The following is an 18,750-nucleotide window of genomic DNA, read 5'->3' as shown; positions in this document are numbered from 1 at the left end:
ACTTACAAATTCAAATTATGAAATGAAAACTTCACCTTGACAAGATTTGAATTTTGTATTTGCAGATTCCAATGTAAAACCTATTTAGCACACTATCATAGTACATATGTCTGACTCCTTTATCCTTAAGAGAATAATTTTATTTTTAATCGAAGTCAAAAATATACATTTGATTAGATACATGATCCATTTATTGAAAGTTGAAAAACTATCAAATATAAAGTTAATAGTTACTTTCCACAAAAAGACATTTTTAGATCTGAAAAAGCTGCAGGGTTTCAACAGAAGTCATTAACAGCTCATCCCTGGCTATGTTTCCATGCATACAATAATACAAATGTGGCCAATTTATGTAAGGTAGGATTAAATTATTTCAACACACTGGTTACCCTAATATTCCTGTTTACATAAATGTTATAATTTATTTATACATATTGCTTTGTAAACTTTGTATTGTCTGTTTGCTTAAGTGAATGCCTTACTATTCCAAAACTGATTGAAATCTGCAGTAATGTTTTCATTAGTTCATCTGATCAGCAGTAGTCACAGGAAAAGTTGACTGACATAAGCGTGTGTTGGGTGTTGTGATTGTAGTGGTCTTGGTGTAATTAATTAAAAAAAGAATTCAAAATGTGAAGAAACAAAGACTGAATTGACAGAATTACTAAACAATCACATAACAGAGTCAGAAGGCAAAAACACTGAACAGCTTGTTTTCCACCCTTTACATGCTTATCATCATAAACAGCTTTATAATAATTAACCGATTTTAACTAGCCAGGGGAAACATTAACATTATACCAAGGCTACACTTTGCAGTGCAGTGGGTCTTCAATCCTAATATTACAATCATGACCATCTGAATAGTAATATGCATGGAAATGTAGAGAAACTATACAAGGTTTAAGAACAAAAACAGTGGGTACAAAAATCTGCATTATTTACAGATTTTTATTTTTCATTTTATATTGTCTAACTGAGGTTCATACATTATTGCAAACAGCAAATTAGCTGACTGCCTTCTTTGGTGTTAATATTTGTGGAATTAATTACATGCTTCCATACAAGTTTAAAAGGTAGTGGTTACATTTCTCCTTAGGGAACAAGGATGTGCTGATCTTGTATAAGTAAACAAAATAATAGTCCTCTCCTACCAAATGTCTCTCCTCCTGAAAATACCTCCTACCAAATGTCAACTTGTTTAGTTAGTAGAGATCTGAAATAAGTATTCACCTGGAATGCAAAAGGCCACACAAATTTAATGATTGCAAGCTTTAACAGAACAAAAACAGTAATTAAGGTTTAAAAAAAGAACTATTATAAACTTTCATAAACCTCAAGATAGAAAACTGTAGTCTTGAAAAACTAATTAATTAATTACAAAATAAATAATCTATCTGCCTTTCTAACTGTCACTGACTTCATATCATCTCATTCCACCTGTCCACCAGTTCTGTGTTTGCTGCTTCACAACAGCCTGCTTTTCTTGAGGGCTAAAGTGGAGGATGGTCAAGATGGCTGTGAGCGTTTGCTGGCGCCCTCTGAAGTCCTGGAGCGTGAGGAACCTATAGATGACATTCTTAAGGTACTCCAAGTTAGCTCCATCTCTGCCCTGGTCGCGCACGCACTTGTCTAGCTGTGCTTGTAGCTTGGCTACTTCCTCTTCATGTCTCTCACTGTTAGCAATCAACTTTCCTTGCAGCTGACGAACATCTTCCTCCATCCGATGCTTCTGCTTGCGCAGGGCAGTGATCTCCACCTCCTTCCGAGCCAGCTGCTCGGCATACAGCAGCATGGTAGGCTCGTTTGGCCCAACTAGCTTCAGCGCATGGGCGATGATCTCGCTCTCTCCATCTGCCGGAACGCTGCCTGCAGTGTCGTCCCTTTCCACCTTACCTCCTCTCTCTGCGCCACCATCGCTCGTGCCCCACCCTCGATGGCCTCCAAGGCCGGCCGTCGTAGCAGCTCGGACTTGCTCCAGCTCCAGGTCCTTCTCGGCAAGCAGAGCCATGGTGCGGTCCCGCTGCTTGTGCAGCTCTTCCTCCAGGAGCAAGAAGCTGTCCCTGTGCTGAGCCTCCAGCTTCTCCAGCTCCTGTTTATGGGCCTGCTGAAGAACAGTCAGGCTCTGCTGCCGATCCTCCAGCTGATGCTTGTGCTGCGCCTCCGCCTCATCAGCCTGGATGCGCAGGTTGATGTACTTCTCTTTCAGCTCGGCCAGCTGGTCCCGGGCCTCCTCGAGTTCTCTGGCTTGGCTGCCGTCCTTGACATTCTTGTTCTTCAAAACTACCTGTGCTCTCATTTTGTAGCGCTCAAATTCCTCCTTCAGCTGCCGCAGCTCTTGCTGGTAATAAAGCGCAGAGGCCTTCTCGCCATCCGATGCCTCGCTGCCTTGTCCGATGTCTCCCTCCATCAGCTTCTCAATCTCCATCGTCTGGTCTTGAGATCGCTGCACGGCCAGCTGCAGCATCATCTTCACCTTCTCCAGTTTGTCCTTTAGCATGTTCACATCCATGTTCGCTTCATCGAGGCCGAGGTCTGACACAGCTGGCCTGGTGCTGGCTGCGATGGCTAGGGTTTTGTTCTCTGTATCTAGCTGAAGGATGCGCTCCCGTAGTCTCTGAGCATTCTGTTGGTCCTTTTGCCTGGCTTTTTCACAAGTACCCAGCAGCTCTGAAAGCTCAGAGACTCTCTCTTCTAGACTGGCCACTCTCCCCTCTTCCAACTGTACCTGCTCTCGCAAACGCTCTTCTGCCTGAGCGACCTGGAAAGACATGTGAATATAGAACACATGAATCTTGAGTGCATTTCACTTTTCTTATTTAGTGTAAAATGGTTTAGGATTTGTCCTACAGTATAGCCTTCTTCCTTTAGTGAAAAGGCATGTAATGTAATCTCTACTAATATTTTGCACAAAGAAATGTTGTATAGAACAGGACAAAACATGCTGAAGCACATTTTTAACTGATCATAAATTCAATTCAATTTAAATTTGAATGAATTTAACTGAATTTAAATTCAAGATCTTTGCAAACTAAATAAATTAGGCCATAGAGCTTCACAGTTATACAGTCAGATTTATGTATGACACAGTAAATCCACACCTTCCTAATTTCCTGCTGAAGCTGCTGGTTGAAGTGTGCTTTGAGATCGCCAATCTCTTGCTGCAGCTCCTCCACCCGTGGGTCAGGCTTGCTCCTCTCAGCCTCTGCAGCCTGTAGGCTTTTTCTAAGTGTTTCACACTCCCGAGTAATCTCCCTCAGCTGCTCCTCATAATCCAGCCCTCGGTCTATGGCCTGCATGGTTTCCACCAAGGTCTGCCTGGCATCCTCCAGTTTGAGCTCGGCATCCTGCCTCTGACTCCTCTCCTCCTGAAGGAGCTTCTGGAGCTCACGGAGCATATGGACATGGTCTGCCTGTTCCTGCTCCCGCTCGTGCTGCTGCATGATGACACGGGCCTTGCTCTCCGCAAGCTGCTCCTGTAAAGCGTGGAACTCTGCCTGGTGTTGCCTATGTGCCTCCTCCATTTTTTCCTGCATCTCCTCCAGCTCCTGCTTCATCTTCCGTTTGTCTGCTTGGAAAGAGGCCTCCATTCTAGACTTCTCTTGGGTGACCGTGGCCAAAGAGGTGGTCAGGGTAGACAGTTGGGTCTTGAGTTGGATTACTCGACGGTCTGCCTCAGCAAGCGCAACAGGTTGCTCCATGCCTGCACTGCTGCTAGAGCTGACGCCGCTCTCCGACCCACTTGCCTCCTCTGACTGCTGGAGAATGGGTCCTTCTCCAGAGCTGCTCTGGTCTTCTTCTGCAGGGTCTCCCTTAGTGCTGTTGCTAGTCACACTGGTGGCCGTGTCAACAGACGCTGCTGTGTCCAAGCTGTCCTCACTATGCTGTGAACAGTGGTCATCCACAAGTTCCGAGGGCACTGGGCACTCTGTATGGACACTGCATCCTCCCGAAGATGGGACATTGCTGATCAAGTTGACTTCTTGAGATGCAGTAAGGACAGTCAGGCTAGCTTCCAAAGCTTCTTTCTCCTTCAATAAGCTCTTATAGGCTCGGACAACGTCTTTCAATCTGGTCTGATAGTGGATGAGCTGTGTTTTCTGGGCCTCAATTGTATCAAGCAGCTCTTTTTTACTTGGGCCTCCACCAAAGCTCATTCCAAACTTCTCCATGTCCAGGACAGACTCAACTCACATTCACTGTCGTTTCATAATTAAAACGGTAGCTAGCTAGAATATGGGAAACTGTGGATGTCTAAAAGAGGGATTAATATGACAACTGTTGGATACTGTTGTTCTAGAGTTATATTAAAATTAAATGACTAATACTGATATTTAAGCAGAAAACCAAGCAAGTCAAATAAACTTGATGCTAGGTTACAATTGCCACTTATTTAAGCAAGTGATGGCATAGTTAATAAGTTTGAAGAATAGCCGCCAAATCATTAGCTAGTAAACTGATCTGCAAAAAATAGTATTTAGAGGCATTTGCGTCACTAACGTAAAGTATCTTGACGGTTACCAAGCTAAGCTAACTAGGTTAGCTATCTTCATGGAAAACTAGCTAGGTATGCTAGGCTATTCAAGCGGCTAAACATAAAGTTAGAAATATGAGTAGATATTTTTCTTTTAGTCATACGTTACGGATATATCCTTATCATAATTGAATTATTAACATGTATAAATAACTTAAATACAGTTGTTGTACCTTAATAGTCAAAGTCTGTTACGTGTCAACAATCCTCATTTCGGTTCCTGCTTCTTTTCTCCCGGCCGTTTTAGGAAGTTACGTCATAATTTCGTTGTATTCTGATTACCGTTTTTTTTTTCTTCTCAAACACGAACGTCCAAACGTATAGAAATATTTAGATTTTTCCTTTTTTTCATAATGCAAACGCCCTCACAATAATACAACTTGGGAAACTGTATCGTACACATTATATCGCTCACAGAATGCAAAACAAACAAAGCAGTAAACAAATACATCAATTGAAATAAAGAACATATTAAAAAGAATAAAATCAAATGCAACTATTTCGGCCTATACAAAAATAACATTTTTGATCAAATATAAAAGCATCTTTCGCCTGCTGTTCTCTTTACGTCATGAGTGCTGTTTTAAAACAACGAGACATCTTCATAATATGCTAAGAATTTTCCACCTCAAGCTTCACTTTCAGAAATATATAGATTGTTTATAATTATAAAGTAAGGAACATACGAAATAGAATAAAGTATATATTTTATTTAAATGGATCTGGAACTGTGTCAACATTAGACAGATAACTAGAGAAACAGAAAGTTTTTTTAAACTAAGCTTTTGTTTGGAAGCAATAAAATATAAGTGGGATTTTGTGAACTGTGTTGTAATGTAGACACATAACAGCGATTTGAAAAAATACGTAAAAACGTTTAACTCTGTATCATTTAAATAAAGTTTAACATACAAAATACAATACTGACGTAATTTCTTCCGCGTTGGCCTGGACGTGGCATCTGAGGACGCACCTGTTTGGTGTGGATACACAGTATAGACCGGCCATACTGAGTACCTTCTGTTTTTATAGGTTTTTATTATTAGTTATATTTCCTATCAAGTGAGATCCTTATACAACATGGGACTCACGATTTCCTCGCTGTTTTCCAAACTCTTCGGAAAGAAACAGATGCGAATACTTATGGGTGAGCTAACTAGCTAACAGTTTGTTATTTACATTCTTAACTTATGCTATCTAGATCGCGTTAGCGACATTTACTAATATCAGTTTTCTGTTTTCACGCACATCTGCTCCTATGACCAAGGCTCAGTTGCTAGATAGATGGTTCTAATTTCTTTTCATCCATAATAGTCTGAAAGCGTAACTAGTTTCAGTGTTTCAAGCCTCTTAATACTTGATACACCATTTGTCATTGTCTAGATACTCAGTTACAAGGTAACTAACCAGTTGTTCAGGTGTATCTTTTCATTTCAGTTGATGCATTTAAAATTCGAGAGTTGTACAGTAAATCCGTCAGTTGTTTGTAATTAGTTTACCGTGTTAGTGGATTTATGTAACATTGTAGTTGAAAAGCTTCCCTTTTCGCAAAATCTGCCCTTTACGCACCCTTTATAGGGCCATTTAACCTTTTTACAAATGAGTTTTAAAATACTATTTGAAAGTGCTTTCACCACATACAGCCGTATTTATTTTGCATGAATGACTTACTTCCTACTCCGAGTCATTAGCTTGCATAGTTTCTGTATTTATCATCAGGTAATGCTAATTCGCATGCAGCATTAACATAGTTCAAGCCTCAGACGAGCTTATTGCAACTTACTTCACCCCAAATGCTGCAGTGTACTGACAGTTTGTTTCTGAACATTTTCTAAGATTTTTTTTTGTTTCCTTTAATTGCAGTTGGTTTGGATGCTGCTGGAAAAACTACTATTCTGTACAAACTAAAGCTTGGGGAGATTGTAACCACCATTCCAACTATTGGTAATCCTCCATGTGTCGATTTGCTTGAGATGCCGGGTTGCTCCTTTGTGAAATCTAAGGAATGTTTTTCATGAAAAAAAAAGAGCATTCTTACCACAAGTTATTTTCTTTGATTTTGGCATACCTATTTCAGAATGATATTATTTCAGTATTAAAAAGGAATTGTGTAACATTTGGTCATTCGTGGTTGTAATTTCACACACAAGAACTACATTTTCTGTGTACCTTATTTAACATGCATGTACAATATGTTCTGTTAGGTTCTACTGCATAATTTACAGTAATTGGGCAACCTATGGCTTACTGTAAAAGGATATATTTCTTCTAAACAGGTTTTAATGTGGAAACTGTTGAATATAAGAACATTTGCTTCACTGTATGGGATGTTGGTGGCCAGGACAAAATCAGACCTTTGTGGAGGCACTACTTCCAGAACACACAGGTACAACTCATGGGTTCCATTCTCACCTGCCTTTGTGATCATGGTAGTGACACAGAGGTCTTCGAGCATGAGGTTTCAGTTATGCTTAAATGGATATTTTCTATAATCTAGCCTTGTTGACACACACACACACACACACTGTTTCTTTTGCAGGGCCTTATATTTGTGGTGGATAGCAATGACAGAGAGAGAATAGCAGAATCTGCAGAGGAATTGTCTAAAATGGTAAGATTGTGACAAAAGTAGTCAATTCTGAAATGTTTGTGAACTTCACTATGTCTCAAAGAGAATTTAAGTCCATCATAAACTATTAAAAATATGCATTTATTAAATATATTTTAATATAGTCCAGGTCTGTTATAAGAATATTCTAATACTCTTCATATTTAAACAGAACAAGAACAAGTTTTAATGGTTCTATTTTATTTAAGCACTTTTTTTTTTTTTTTTACATGTCTGCCACCTGCCCTCTTGAATATCTAGTTACAGGAGGATGATCTCAGAGATGCAGTGCTGCTTGTATTTGCTAACAAACAGGACTTGCCCAATGCTATGGCAGTGAGTGACTTGACAGACAAATTGGGTCTACACAGCCTCCGGAGCCGAACTGTGAGTTTGTTCATTTTATTTGTGTACTGTTCTACTCCTGTGACAGTTCAGATGCTCCACTTCTGTGCTATCAAAATTAATGGAATAATATATAATAATTATATATTAGTAAGTATAATATATAGTATAAATAATATACAAGAATAAGAATATCAGAATAAGACCAAATATACTTACTCCAGGTACATTTGGGTACAAGTAGAAATATACCTACCTTTTCTATAGAGCACAGTTTGTCCCATTTTAAACATTGAATAGCTTTGTGTATGTTATTACTCCTAAACTTTAGCATGCAGCAAACTTTTTACACATTGCAATTAAGCTCCTCATCCCCTTCTGTTCCACCAGTGGCATGTTCAGGCCACATGTGCTACTCAAGGCACAGGTCTGTATGAGGGACTGGACTGGTTATCCAATGAACTGTCAAAGCGCTAAATTGTGAAGAAGACCAGGTTGGGAAGGACCAGAAGACAAGCAGTTGAAAGAGAGTGAAAGGATAGAAGACAGAGATGTGCCAGACAAGCATTTATCTTGAGGGAAACTCACTGGTGTCGTATTTGTTGGGTAGTACTTGAATGAACTTTGAAATCAGTTCCTGTTCTGAAATGTTTTCGCCACATTTCTTCCTCATTTTCCTCAAACCGGCACTCTGTACACATTTTTTTTTTTTTTATTCCACTACAATTCTCTATAGTACAAGGTTTTGAGTTGCATGTTCTAAGACTATGAAACACACAATTATTTGGTGTTTGTGAGAATTAATGATGTATTTTAGGGGTGTGGGTTCATTTGGACATTAATAGGAAGAAAGGTTTTTCTCCTTTAGTGCAAGTAATTCCATAAAGCAACCTCTGAAGACAAGTTCCATTCCATAAGTATATGATGGACCTTCTGTCACTGTAAGGGCCTTTGATGCAATAAAGATACTTTTTAAACTGCAATCTGAGGTCTAATCACACAAGGGGGAAAATATTATATATCTCCAATTATCACATTCAGTTATTTATAAGGATGGAGCACACCTTTGGAAGAATCTATGTTCATAGTCTGGCACTGATCAGTGCAGACCACAGGTCTTTTTACAGATAAGTTCAGAGAATTAAAAGATTTTCTTTGTTTTGATGGTTTGGTTTGTGGTACTTCCAACCAAGCAACAGCTTCCAGTAAGAATCAAACAGGAATCACTCACACTAGAAAGTAGTGAAATTATGTATAAGGAGGGTGTTGGATGCATGACACCATCTTTGGTGTTGAGATGGAAGTGCATTGCATTGTGGTGGCAGAATGATGACAACTAGAGACTGACACCAACAGGTGTTACAGAGAGGTTTGTTTTAAAAAAATGTACATCTACATAAAAAAATACCACTTTAAAGTCAAACAAGGAACCTCGTGTAAAAATGACCTATTCAACTCTAATGCACAGCAGTTTATTTAGTATCATTATTGTATTCAATATCTACTGCTTAGTCCAGCGCCAAACAATCAAGCATGGCATTAGCACTGTAAATAATCCACACTGCTACCTCACTTATAGGGCTGGCCAAACTGAATCACCAACTTTGACAACTCTTCTGACTTGCTTGCTTTCCCCAGGGGATGGAAGAAAGCAATCCAATTGCACTGACAATAATACTTAATCAGGAGGAAAAGTAATTAATAAAAGTAAAAATCAAATAGTGAATTGCAAGAATATTGATTCCGAATTCTTATGAGAACAGGGATATGTACAAAAACGTTCATTAAACACTGAAAATATTACACGAGCTTCTGGGGGAAAAAAGTGCTCAAACAAAACGCCCAACATTCTAATGCATAACTAAAGTACACAAACTTAGTTCTGCATATCAACTCTCACATCTAATACAAAATATAACTACACTCAAAGAATGGTGTCACCAGTAAAAGAAAAAAAAAATTGGATGCCAAATGCAGCCTCTATTCCATAAATGAAAAATCAAACAAGTTCCATCTACCAATATTTTGCAATTGTTATACTCACACTTTGTCATTTTATAGATATATCTGTTGTATTGTGTTAACCATAATTTAAAGTGTAATCAAATCTGGACAGAGACCTTAATCAGTGAAGCCTTTTAAAGCTTGAGGAGAATGACTTCATGAATGGATCATACATATTGACACCCATACTCACTCTTGAGTAATTCACTCAGAGTAGAGTTGACGTCATGTTTTGGGTGCATATTTAATCAAAGGGCACTCAGTTTTTGTTTGAGTAGTCCAAATTGTATCTTCTAGACAGCCACAGGTTCCCGTTGGTTGTTCTGCCGTTTTACTACAAACACCTTCTGTCCGGAGATTGTGACAACATAAACATAGTCCTCAAACATCACTGTGGACAAAATTATAGCATGATTATGAGATTTTTTTTTTAATACAGTAAACCCTTTTCTCTTAGCAGGCATTTGCGTAGTTTTTGAACAGGGCTGCGTAATATAAACTACAACAAATCTACACTGCAATAATACATCTACATATTGCAATTGAGACATTTCTTGCAATATATTAAAACTCACTGGTGAAGATGACCACATAACTAAAGATTAATGTACATTAATTTAACCAAAATTATTTTCATTTATTGGATCATGTGAATGCAATGATTCACCAAAAGCACACACAGAACACTTATCTGGAATGTCTGAGATTGGTTAGAATGTTCATAGCACACACACAAAACATTTTTAAAGGGCTCATTTGCATTTTGCAGCTTTCTGCAATCAGTATCATGTAATATCATGATAATGATCAACCAATGATTTTTTGTGCAACCCTATTGTAAGAGTATTATTGACAGACTGTGAGACTCATTGCAAATTACAGCATTATTAACACCTGACCTGACATGCGTTTGAAAGGAGGCTCTGCTGCTCCATGAAGTTTGAACCGACAAGCTGTTCTGACCATCTGCATGATCACTCCTGCAGTGTGTTCATCATTTTCCAGCTCTCCAGAAGACTGACATAAAATAACACAACAATAAATAGTCAGTCACTATTTGGAGGAATTCTACTGTAAGTGCATCCTGTAAATATGTTACAGATAAGAGGCGGTTTCAGTACTTCAGTAAAGATGCTTAATAATGCCTCAGCTATTTTTCTTTATATCAAAACTCACTGCAAGGACGCCGTCCTCACTGACCACCAAATATCCAATCTGGTCAGGTATTCTTTCCAAACCCTGAGTCAGTGCAGTGGTCTTCCGCGAGGAAAAAAAGGCAAAAGCAGGGGGTGAAATTTCAATATGAAATCGACCAGCTAACTCTTAATGAGGCCACTGCTAGCAAGCCAGTTAGCTAACCGCTAGCTAGTTACAAATATACATTTCGGATAAATTCCAAGTCAGGTCGAAGCCACTTACAAGTTGACAGTATTTGGACACTCCAAATAGTTTTTTCTTTTTTTTTTAAGAAACATATAGGAAGCCCATTAAATAAAATAAATGTACATACCATTTTCAGTTCACGTTACAGAAAGTGTCAGGAAAGCTCGTCTGGCTCGTAAGTCTCACGTGACGGTTCGAGCCTTCTTCTGCGTTAGTAAATGTGCATACCGCCACCTACTGTATCGATGCCTGAGAAGAAAGGTATTATTATTATTATTATTATTATTATTTATTTTTATTTTTTTTTAAATTATTATTATTTGGACATTTTAGTTTACAACAGTCAACAGTTTCATCGCTTGAGGTATCTAGCTTTAGTTTAGATGACGGGAGGGTAAAGCGGAAGTGAGTGGGACTGTCAGCTGACTTGAGCATATGAGTCAGGGAGTAAGTTAAAACGGGTACATTTTATGTCCATTACCTGATCCAATTGGCCTGTAAAATACAGAAAAAGCACAATGCCTGGACGGGGTAAATTAATCGCCGTTATAGGTGACGAAGACACATGCACCGGATTTCTGCTCGGAGGGATCGGAGAGCTAAATAAAAATCGAAAACCTAATTTCTTGGTCGTCGAGAAGGACACCAGCGTCACAGAGATAGAGGAAACCTTCAAGTAAGCTCTTTTTATCACTCAGTATTTTGTCTTATTTGACCTATATTTTATTATATGTAAAGTTTGGCATGTTATTTTCAGCATTGGTTTAGGCACACTTAAGAGAAACTACTTAGCTGTATCGATTTCGACAAGACAAACGTTATGTGGCTAGTCAGTGGCGTTGCTTAGTCCTAGCTGGCTATGCGCTACCATTCAGTGTAATAGCTAACTATCTAGCTTGCTTGTCACTTTTATCAATAAGCGGTTATCTAAATAAACTCCAGGACCTTCTATTCAGGAGAATATCTAAACATAGCTTAAGGCTCGAGCTGACCCTATAACCTTATGTTGCTTTGGGTATCCTCATTATCATCCATTTCCCGTAGACGCTTATCTTACTGTTTTGATGGTCACTGTAGCTATAAATCTATAATAAACTCAACTAAACTATGTGTAGGAATAAGCTCGGACAACACACTGTCTAGATGTGTATATTGTGTCAGATAATAAGTCCTGTTTCATTTCGCAAACAGGAGTTTCCTGGCTCGCAATGACATTGGGATCGTTCTTATCAACCAGTTCATCGCAGAGATGATTCGTCACGCCATAGATGCTCATTTGCAGTCCATCCCTGCTGTGTTGGAAATTCCCTCAAAAGAGCATCCGTATGACGCGTCAAAAGACTCCATCCTGCGCAGGGCTAAGGGAATGTTCTCTGCGGAAGATTTCCGATAAGCAGGGGCTCCAGTAAGGTCTTGACAAGGAAGGAGAGAGGAGGCTTGGTAGACAAGTTGTTACGCGGTTATGGGCACTGGACTGGAAGAGTCTGATGATTTGTTGCTGTTTTGTGGATTGTTCTCCTGGGTCTTGCCTGGAATATACTTTAAATATGGAAAGCTTCTATAAATTTAAATGTTGTTAATGTGCATCTAGTTTAGTGTCAACCTGTCGTTTGAAGCATGGAAATGTTTTACCAGTGTTCTCAAACCACACGGCAGTGTGCAATTTGTAATTACTGTTAAATTTTTTCTCCTCATGAACTAAGTAGATATGTTTAGTTAATTGTTTCATAACACATTTGAACTAAATTTAAAGCTACAGTTACAGATTTTGATTTAGCTAAATTCCACCCAGATTCAGCCACATAGGTAGTGCTTTCTCTTTAATCCATGCCCCTCATCTGACCATTTGTCAAAGCTCCTGAGTCCAATGAGATGCATGTTCAGTGCTTATGCTGTATTCATAACAACTGAGAACTGAATTTTCTGATTTCCACATTAGAGCATTCACAACTTCATTCATAATCTCAACTGTTTGAAGTGGGGGGAAATTGACACTCTTGGTGTGCAGTACTTATTTGGCTACTGTATGAAAAAAAAACAAAAAACATTTCAGATAGCTTTATATCTTGTACACAAACACCCAAGAAAGAAGGGCATAGATTCATGTTGGATACAGTAATTCAGTGCTAACAGCACTGAGACTGCAATTTCAGTCTCCAAATTTCTGTGTTGAAATTACAAGTTGGCTGGTTCAAGTTGATTTTTTTTCTTTGAAGTCAAAAGCCTCCCAGTTCCTACTTTGTCATGAATGTAGCATTAGCTTGCCCCTGTTTTTGCTGTGTGCACATGTGAAAAACATGTAAAGAAATTTCCTGACTGGTTAATACTGCCAGACCCTATTGCATTTTTTGTTGCTAACTGCAGCATGTCACAGACCTCTTTTTTCCTGTACATCTATAGGTGCTGGTGTGGGTGAAGCCTCTAACATTCTTACCATAGCTGTGCTTCAGCATTAATTTGTTGAGTAAAATCATACTGACTATGACACTGACGATGCATCCAGTTTTACTTTGTTTGGATTTTTTCTTTGTGATAATTATTCAATTTGATTATATGTTTAAACAAATGTGTTTAATTTTCATTAAAAAAATATGTATCATGTCTGTCCTTCTATTTTTCAGTTTATTGGTCAGTGATTTGCCCCATTAATTAAAAAATGAACACACATACTTATATAAACACTAAAGGTAAAATTCACAGACTAATCAGAATAATGTCCATCATGGATTCCAAGTGAGGTTGGGAATCTAGGAGTGATGATCACTTCCCTAAACATCTTGGTTTTTTTTGTATTTCACAAGATGTTCCTGGAAATGACTAGCTGTTTTAGAGTGGGAGGGTCACCTATATATTACTCATGCAAACTAAAGTTAGCTTGCTAACCCATGAGTCCAGATCTAAGGTACAAACTCTTGTGATTCTATATCATCACTGGGTAATTCATTTAGACAAGGATGTAGTCTTAACGTGTCTGAAGCTTTTGTATAGGTTGTTTTCAACTGAAAATGTTCATTGCTAAAGACGATCAGAAATTTCAGTACTGAGTAATAATGATATAACATGATATCATTTATATGATAATATAAGAAAAGGATAACTGATGAAGCTTTACTGATAGCCAATCTATGATTTGTCTAGCATATGATGTTGCAGTAGGCTTGAATCAATGGATTGTTTGTGTCTACAATGAAAGAGGAGCTGCAACCTTCAAAAACAGTGCTAGTGTGTACAAAGTGAGTTATTCTTTAGCAAACAGGTGGAGTCCAAGGCCTTTCACATAGACCTAAAAGGTAATGCACTTTGTTATTAGATCTGTTCTCACTGCTATCCAACAGTGAGACACTGGATTTGATTTATGTCGGTGTGTCTGACCACTAATCTTCAGATCACACAGAAAGCCCTATTAATCTACCATGAAGTTTACTTTTCTTTCTTTTTGTTTACTAAAGCTATGTAGAACTGTGAGAACCATCTACCTCAAACAAAAGATGCCACTGTACATCAAACAAAAGCATGGGAATTTTAAAGGGTATTTGAAAGGAGCGGGTCTGGTTAAGGTATTTAAATGTGCACTTACGCGATCCAGGCTCATTAGTTCAGTAAGCTGCTGCTCTAGCAGACTGTGAACATGCCTACTCCCTGGGCCTTCAATGCACTTCTTCTGGGTACTGTGATTGGATCACCCATCTACTATAATAGCACAGACACCAGTATGAGGTAAGACACTGACGATTAACATGGGCTCCAGCAGAATTAGGATGTTCACTAACTTTAGATCTGCTATAAAAAATACACTTTTGGGATGTGTAATTTGAATTCTGGAAGGGTAGATGTTTGAAGGTAAAAATAAAAGTCACTATCTGTTTCTTTTCATTTAGTGACCATGCTGTTCCCTTTTATACAGTTAGCTCAAATACCAACTCTTCCAATTCTACACAGTAAGTATTATGATCTCCTTTTCTGCAAGGCATGGTTGGACATAAATGGGAACATGGCTTTTGCAAAAATATTTTCTTTATGAAACTGGTGCAATTGTCCTGGCAGTGAGAAATTTAGAAAATATCTAAATATTTCTAAATGCCTTAACAGTCATTGAACCTCTCTTATTAAGTATGACAAGGAACTGTGAAAAAATCTCAAATGGGGTTTATGAAAGCCAAGTGAACATACATCAAAGACATGCTTATACTTTTCAGAATAAAGTGATGTGCTGGCAGACTACCTGACCAGTGTGAACATTTCTGACTGTTTATCGTATTAAAACTCTCCTAATAAAATGTCTAGGATAGACCTTCATTATTGCAGTGAAGAACAAGAAAACAACAGTGTAGATTTTCTAATGTGTTCTTATCTTACTGGCACATATTTATGGTCATTTCGATTGTTCATGAAAACACTGTATTACAAAGTGCTTGGGGGTCAAATCTGCATTTAGCCTCTTAATGACATAGCCTTTCTGTTATTTATAATAGTGAGCTTGGTACAACCTTTAAATCCTGTGATAAGTTGCATAAATTCATTGTATTTAAATGCATTTTTGGAAAGCTGTTGGTGATGTCAGAGAAGTTTGTTTGGGGGTCTAAACAGTGGTTATTTTAATACTTTTTGCAGGAACTGTACGGGCCTCATTTGTGATAATCAGAACTATACTTTGTCTGATCCTCCAATGTGAGTATCCTGTGCTTTGTGAATGATGTGACATCCCTGCTTGTTTGAAGTGTATCACAAACACTTGTAAGCAAGAATGCTTTGGGTTCAGAATGATTTAATACCTGGTCAGCAGCAATCTCGCGGGCAGAAACTGGCACGTGATGAACAGGATAGAGGGGCACTGACTAATTTTGCAGCCACTTATTACAGTGTGTATATCTCAAACCTGTAATAGGTGTGCCTAAAAAGTGGTCACTGAGTCTAGTTGCAAGGGAAGTGTTTGATGAAATGGGTGCTAATTGCAGAAACTATATTTATAGTATGGACAACCCTATACTGCATTTTTTCCTTTACAGAATTTTCTCCTTCTTCCAAATTGGGAACAGAACAAATCATCTCTTATTCTAAGTTTTATAGTCTTTACCAATACGAATTACAGGTAATTAAAAAAAAATTAAAAATAAACACAAAAAGCAAAGCTGTTTTATATTTTTATTTCAGCAGTGGAACTGGATTTCATGCCTTTATGAAAACATGAAATAAATGAGTAAAATGATAACAAGAGTAAATAAGTATAAAGTCAAATGCTTTTTTATTTGACTTTTATTTGACTTATTTGACTTTCAAATATTTTGAACATAATAATAATAATAATAATAATAATAATAATAATAATAATCTTTATATAGCATTTTCTACCTAGATTTAAATCAAATAATTCAATAATAAATAAATAAATAAATAAATAAAAACGATGTATATGCCAGGCCAATCAAGTATGACTAAATTTAAAATCCTCCATAGATTTAATACTTTTGAGAATAGTACAGTTTAGGAAGAGAAAAGCTTCCACCAACTCAGTTGCATGTAACCCTAGAGATTAAAAGTAGGTCTGCCTCAGCAGACTAAAGTGGTCAGTATCATCTATAGAGTATCAAGAGATCAGGAAGACATTCTGGAGAAAGCTTACTGTATTTTGCTGGTAAGCACATGTCTGCTGTAAACTGCACTCTGAACTAGATGAAGCTTAATGAAACAAGCAGTACAGTCTGAGAGTTTTAGTGACGTTACTTAAAAACATGCAAATAAAATACTGAATCAGGGGGCTACACCATGGCAATTAACCATAGCATTTGGTTTAAAAGAATAGCCATCAACCATTAAATCATCAAAACTTTGAGCAGATTTAGCACCCTTCTTAGTACCCCTAAACAATCTTTGGTTAAATCAGTTTTAAAGAGGTAAGTCTCTAGTCATCTAATTTTTTATTTTATTTTATTTTATTTCATAGTCTTTCATTTTGCATAGCTGTGTTGTCTGAAGTAGGCTGAATTGATTGGTATAACTGTGTGCAAATATCATCAGGGTAATTATGAAAGCCACTACTGTGCTTACGAATTACATGTCCAATGGGCTGTATATAGAACAATGACAATAAATGACCTAAAACAGAACCCTGAGGTACACCATATTAAAATTAAAAATCCCAAAAATCCCCATTTATGCTAACAAACTGATAATGGTCAGTTCAAAAACAGGCAAGGACATTTCTCCCTTAAACCAACTGTGGTTTCAAGTCTTTCCCATAAAACATCATGGCCAATAGTATCAAATACTCAGGTCTAGCAGTACAAGAAGAAAAGCACATTGATAATCTGAGGCAAGCAGCAAATCACTGATCACTTTAGCCAGCACAGATTCAATAATGTATATGGCTTAATAATGCCATATAGATGTATTTTTGCTAATGGTGTTTTGAAATTATAAATACCCAGGTAGATTCGGTAAATGTATTCTATTAATAACACTGAAATTATGTTAAAATATCAATATATCTATATTTGTTAAGGCAATTGTATTATAGGTTAACTTGTTAAAAAGAAAAGCCTATTAAGCCTATTAAATAACAGTCCTATATTTTATGCACCAACTACAACACTGGTTGAGCACAATGTTAACATTTTCATATATTCATATATTAATTCTAGTTTATATATATATATATATATATATATATATATATATATATATATATATATATATATATATATATAAACTAGAATTAATATATGAATATATGAAAATGTTAACATTGTGCTCAACCAGTCTCTCTCTCTCTCTCTCTCTCTCTCTCTCTCTCTCTCTCTCTCTCTCTCTCTCTCTCTCTATATATATATATATATATATATATAAACTAGAATTAATATATGAATATATGAAAATGTTAACATTGTGCTCAACCAGTCTCTGTCTCTCTCTCTCTCTCTCTCTCTCTCTCTCTATATATATATATATATATATATAGAGAGAGAGAGAGAGATGTTTTATATCTGATTCCTGTTGTCTGTAGGTAACAATGTTCCTTATTTTTCTCTGCCAGGTACCTATCTTACATAACAACCGTATCAGATTCTGCCAAAAAAAACCCCAGGTGAGTTGACCTCTGAATGTCTAGTAGCCAGCATTTTTGGGCTTTGTATATATAATGTATCATTACCTTGAAAATGATTGTGCTTAGGTAAAACTTTTTCACTTGTGTCTGAGGTAGTAAAGCAGTGATGTATTCTTTTTTAGGTTTGGATCTCCAATACGTAACTGCCTCTTGCCTACATGTGCCGTGCATCACCTGAGTGAGAAACTCCAGACTGGGGATGAGAAAGCTGGGAGCGCCACACGCGACCCGTATGGAATAGGGAAGAGATGAGAGCTTCCATCCTACCTATACATGTAACCTGGGCACATATTCACTGACCTTTTCACATTGCAATAATTGCAATATAAAACAATTTATATATGATAAATGTGGGGTCAAGTGTTTTACTACGAGGGTCAAAGGTGTGGGAATTGAATAAGGTGTCAAACAGTGCTGCAATGATGTATGTGTCACCAAAAATAAAAATAAATTTTAACTTGAGAAACCGAAGCTACAAGTAAGATCATTAATGTAAGCTGTAGATTAGTCACATGTAATCATAATGAATTACACTGTGAAATACACTGCAGCTATGTTCTTTGGGCTATGAAACTAAAACGTTTCATCTCAAAATCTTATTTAGGTCTGGATTAATGGCAAATAGCCCACAGTGTAGTATAAAATGTTTTCTTAAATCTTTAATAACAACTTATATAAATCCTGTACAAGTTATACGTATCTACAAATTCTACGACAAAGCTGTGAACAGAGCTGCTAATTGTTAACAGACTGATTATTAATGTGATTGCTCCA

At 37.3% G+C, this 18,750-nt stretch overlaps 5 protein-coding genes across 6 annotated transcripts; 3 read left to right on the top strand and 2 right to left on the bottom strand.

Annotated features, from left to right (window-relative positions):
• Positions 1-35: 35 nt before the first annotated feature.
• gcc1 (GRIP and coiled-coil domain containing 1) lies at positions 36-4,775 on the bottom strand. 2 transcript variants are annotated; one of them, XM_027014280.3, is made up of 3 exons: positions 4,708-4,775; positions 3,102-4,254; positions 37-2,761 (listed from the first exon to the last, which is right to left on the bottom strand). In XM_027014280.3, the coding sequence occupies exons 2-3, from the start codon at positions 4,170-4,172 to the stop codon at positions 1,427-1,429; spliced, it is 2,406 nt and encodes an 801-aa protein (XP_026870081.2). In that variant the 5' UTR covers positions 4,173-4,254; positions 4,708-4,775; the 3' UTR covers positions 37-1,426. The 2 variants fall into 2 exon arrangements, with proteins under 2 accessions (XP_026870082.2, XP_026870081.2); XM_027014281.3 differs by lacking the exon at positions 4,708-4,775 and having other exon boundaries at positions 36-2,761; positions 3,102-4,698.
• A 703-nt stretch (positions 4,776-5,478) lies between these two features.
• Positions 5,479-8,470, top strand: LOC113579986 (ADP-ribosylation factor 4-like). The gene is made up of 6 exons (XM_027014260.3): positions 5,479-5,681; positions 6,398-6,478; positions 6,811-6,920; positions 7,074-7,145; positions 7,404-7,529; positions 7,878-8,470. Exons 1-6 carry the CDS (start codon positions 5,615-5,617, stop codon positions 7,962-7,964), a joined length of 543 nt encoding a protein of 180 aa, XP_026870061.1. The 5' UTR covers positions 5,479-5,614; the 3' UTR covers positions 7,965-8,470.
• A 473-nt stretch (positions 8,471-8,943) lies between these two features.
• On the bottom strand, positions 8,944-11,188 carry lamtor4 (late endosomal/lysosomal adaptor, MAPK and MTOR activator 4). Its single transcript, XM_027014262.3, has 4 exons — positions 11,002-11,188; positions 10,668-10,748; positions 10,391-10,508; positions 8,944-9,882 (listed from the first exon to the last, which is right to left on the bottom strand). Exons 1-4 carry the CDS (start codon positions 11,002-11,004, stop codon positions 9,785-9,787), a joined length of 300 nt encoding a protein of 99 aa, XP_026870063.1. The 5' UTR covers positions 11,005-11,188; the 3' UTR covers positions 8,944-9,784.
• A 108-nt stretch (positions 11,189-11,296) lies between these two features.
• atp6v1f (ATPase H+ transporting V1 subunit F) lies at positions 11,297-13,477 on the top strand. Its single transcript, XM_027014247.3, has 2 exons — positions 11,297-11,550; positions 12,066-13,477. The coding sequence occupies exons 1-2, from the start codon at positions 11,393-11,395 to the stop codon at positions 12,265-12,267; spliced, it is 360 nt and encodes a 119-aa protein (XP_026870048.1). The 5' UTR covers positions 11,297-11,392; the 3' UTR covers positions 12,268-13,477.
• A 971-nt stretch (positions 13,478-14,448) lies between these two features.
• Positions 14,449-18,441, top strand: LOC145657640 (uncharacterized). Its single transcript, XM_081713867.1, has 5 exons — positions 14,449-14,591; positions 14,753-14,812; positions 15,486-15,542; positions 17,905-17,955; positions 18,099-18,441. The coding sequence occupies exons 1-5, from the start codon at positions 14,503-14,505 to the stop codon at positions 18,226-18,228; spliced, it is 387 nt and encodes a 128-aa protein (XP_081569993.1). The 5' UTR covers positions 14,449-14,502; the 3' UTR covers positions 18,229-18,441.
• Positions 18,442-18,750: the final 309 nt, after the last annotated feature.

This window comes from Electrophorus electricus, chromosome 4, assembly GCF_041902795.1.
Source record: "Electrophorus electricus isolate QZ-2024a chromosome 4, ASM4190279v1, whole genome shotgun sequence".
Classification (NCBI taxonomy): Eukaryota; Metazoa; Chordata; class Actinopteri; order Gymnotiformes; family Gymnotidae; genus Electrophorus; species Electrophorus electricus.
This window is presented reverse-complemented; position numbering and strand designations above follow the sequence as displayed.

What these genes read in the sequence shown, in the direction of transcription:
- gcc1 (XM_027014280.3), bottom strand. Translation starts at nt 4,172, where the DNA reads ATGGAGAAGTTTGGAATGAGCTTTGGTGGAGGCCCAAGTAAAAAAGAG. An exon ending in TTCAGCAGGAAATTAGGAAG is followed by an intron (nt 2,762 to 3,101) that starts GTGTGGATTTAC and finishes ATGTCTTTCCAG; the next exon opens with GTCGCTCAGGCAGAAGAGCG.
- LOC113579986 (XM_027014260.3), top strand. Translation starts at nt 5,615, where the DNA reads ATGGGACTCACGATTTCCTCGCTGTTTTCCAAACTCTTCGGAAAGAAA. An exon ending in AACCACCATTCCAACTATTG is followed by an intron (nt 6,479 to 6,810) that starts GTAATCCTCCAT and finishes TCTTCTAAACAG; the next exon opens with GTTTTAATGTGGAAACTGTT. An exon ending in ACTACTTCCAGAACACACAG is followed by an intron (nt 6,921 to 7,073) that starts GTACAACTCATG and finishes TTTCTTTTGCAG; the next exon opens with GGCCTTATATTTGTGGTGGA.
- lamtor4 (XM_027014262.3), bottom strand. An exon ending in GTGAGGACGGCGTCCTTGCA is followed by an intron (nt 10,509 to 10,667) that starts GTGAGTTTTGAT and finishes ATTTTATGTCAG; the next exon opens with TCTTCTGGAGAGCTGGAAAA. An exon ending in TCCTTTCAAACGCATGTCAG is followed by an intron (nt 9,883 to 10,390) that starts GTCAGGTGTTAA and finishes TTTTGTCCACAG; the next exon opens with TGATGTTTGAGGACTATGTT.
- atp6v1f (XM_027014247.3), top strand. Translation starts at nt 11,393, where the DNA reads ATGCCTGGACGGGGTAAATTAATCGCCGTTATAGGTGACGAAGACACA. An exon ending in GAGATAGAGGAAACCTTCAA is followed by an intron (nt 11,551 to 12,065) that starts GTAAGCTCTTTT and finishes TTTCGCAAACAG; the next exon opens with GAGTTTCCTGGCTCGCAATG.
- LOC145657640 (XM_081713867.1), top strand. Translation starts at nt 14,503, where the DNA reads ATGCCTACTCCCTGGGCCTTCAATGCACTTCTTCTGGGTACTGTGATT. An exon ending in AACTCTTCCAATTCTACACA is followed by an intron (nt 14,813 to 15,485) that starts GTAAGTATTATG and finishes TACTTTTTGCAG; the next exon opens with GAACTGTACGGGCCTCATTT. An exon ending in ACTTTGTCTGATCCTCCAAT is followed by an intron (nt 15,543 to 17,904) that starts GTGAGTATCCTG and finishes TTTCTCTGCCAG; the next exon opens with GTACCTATCTTACATAACAA.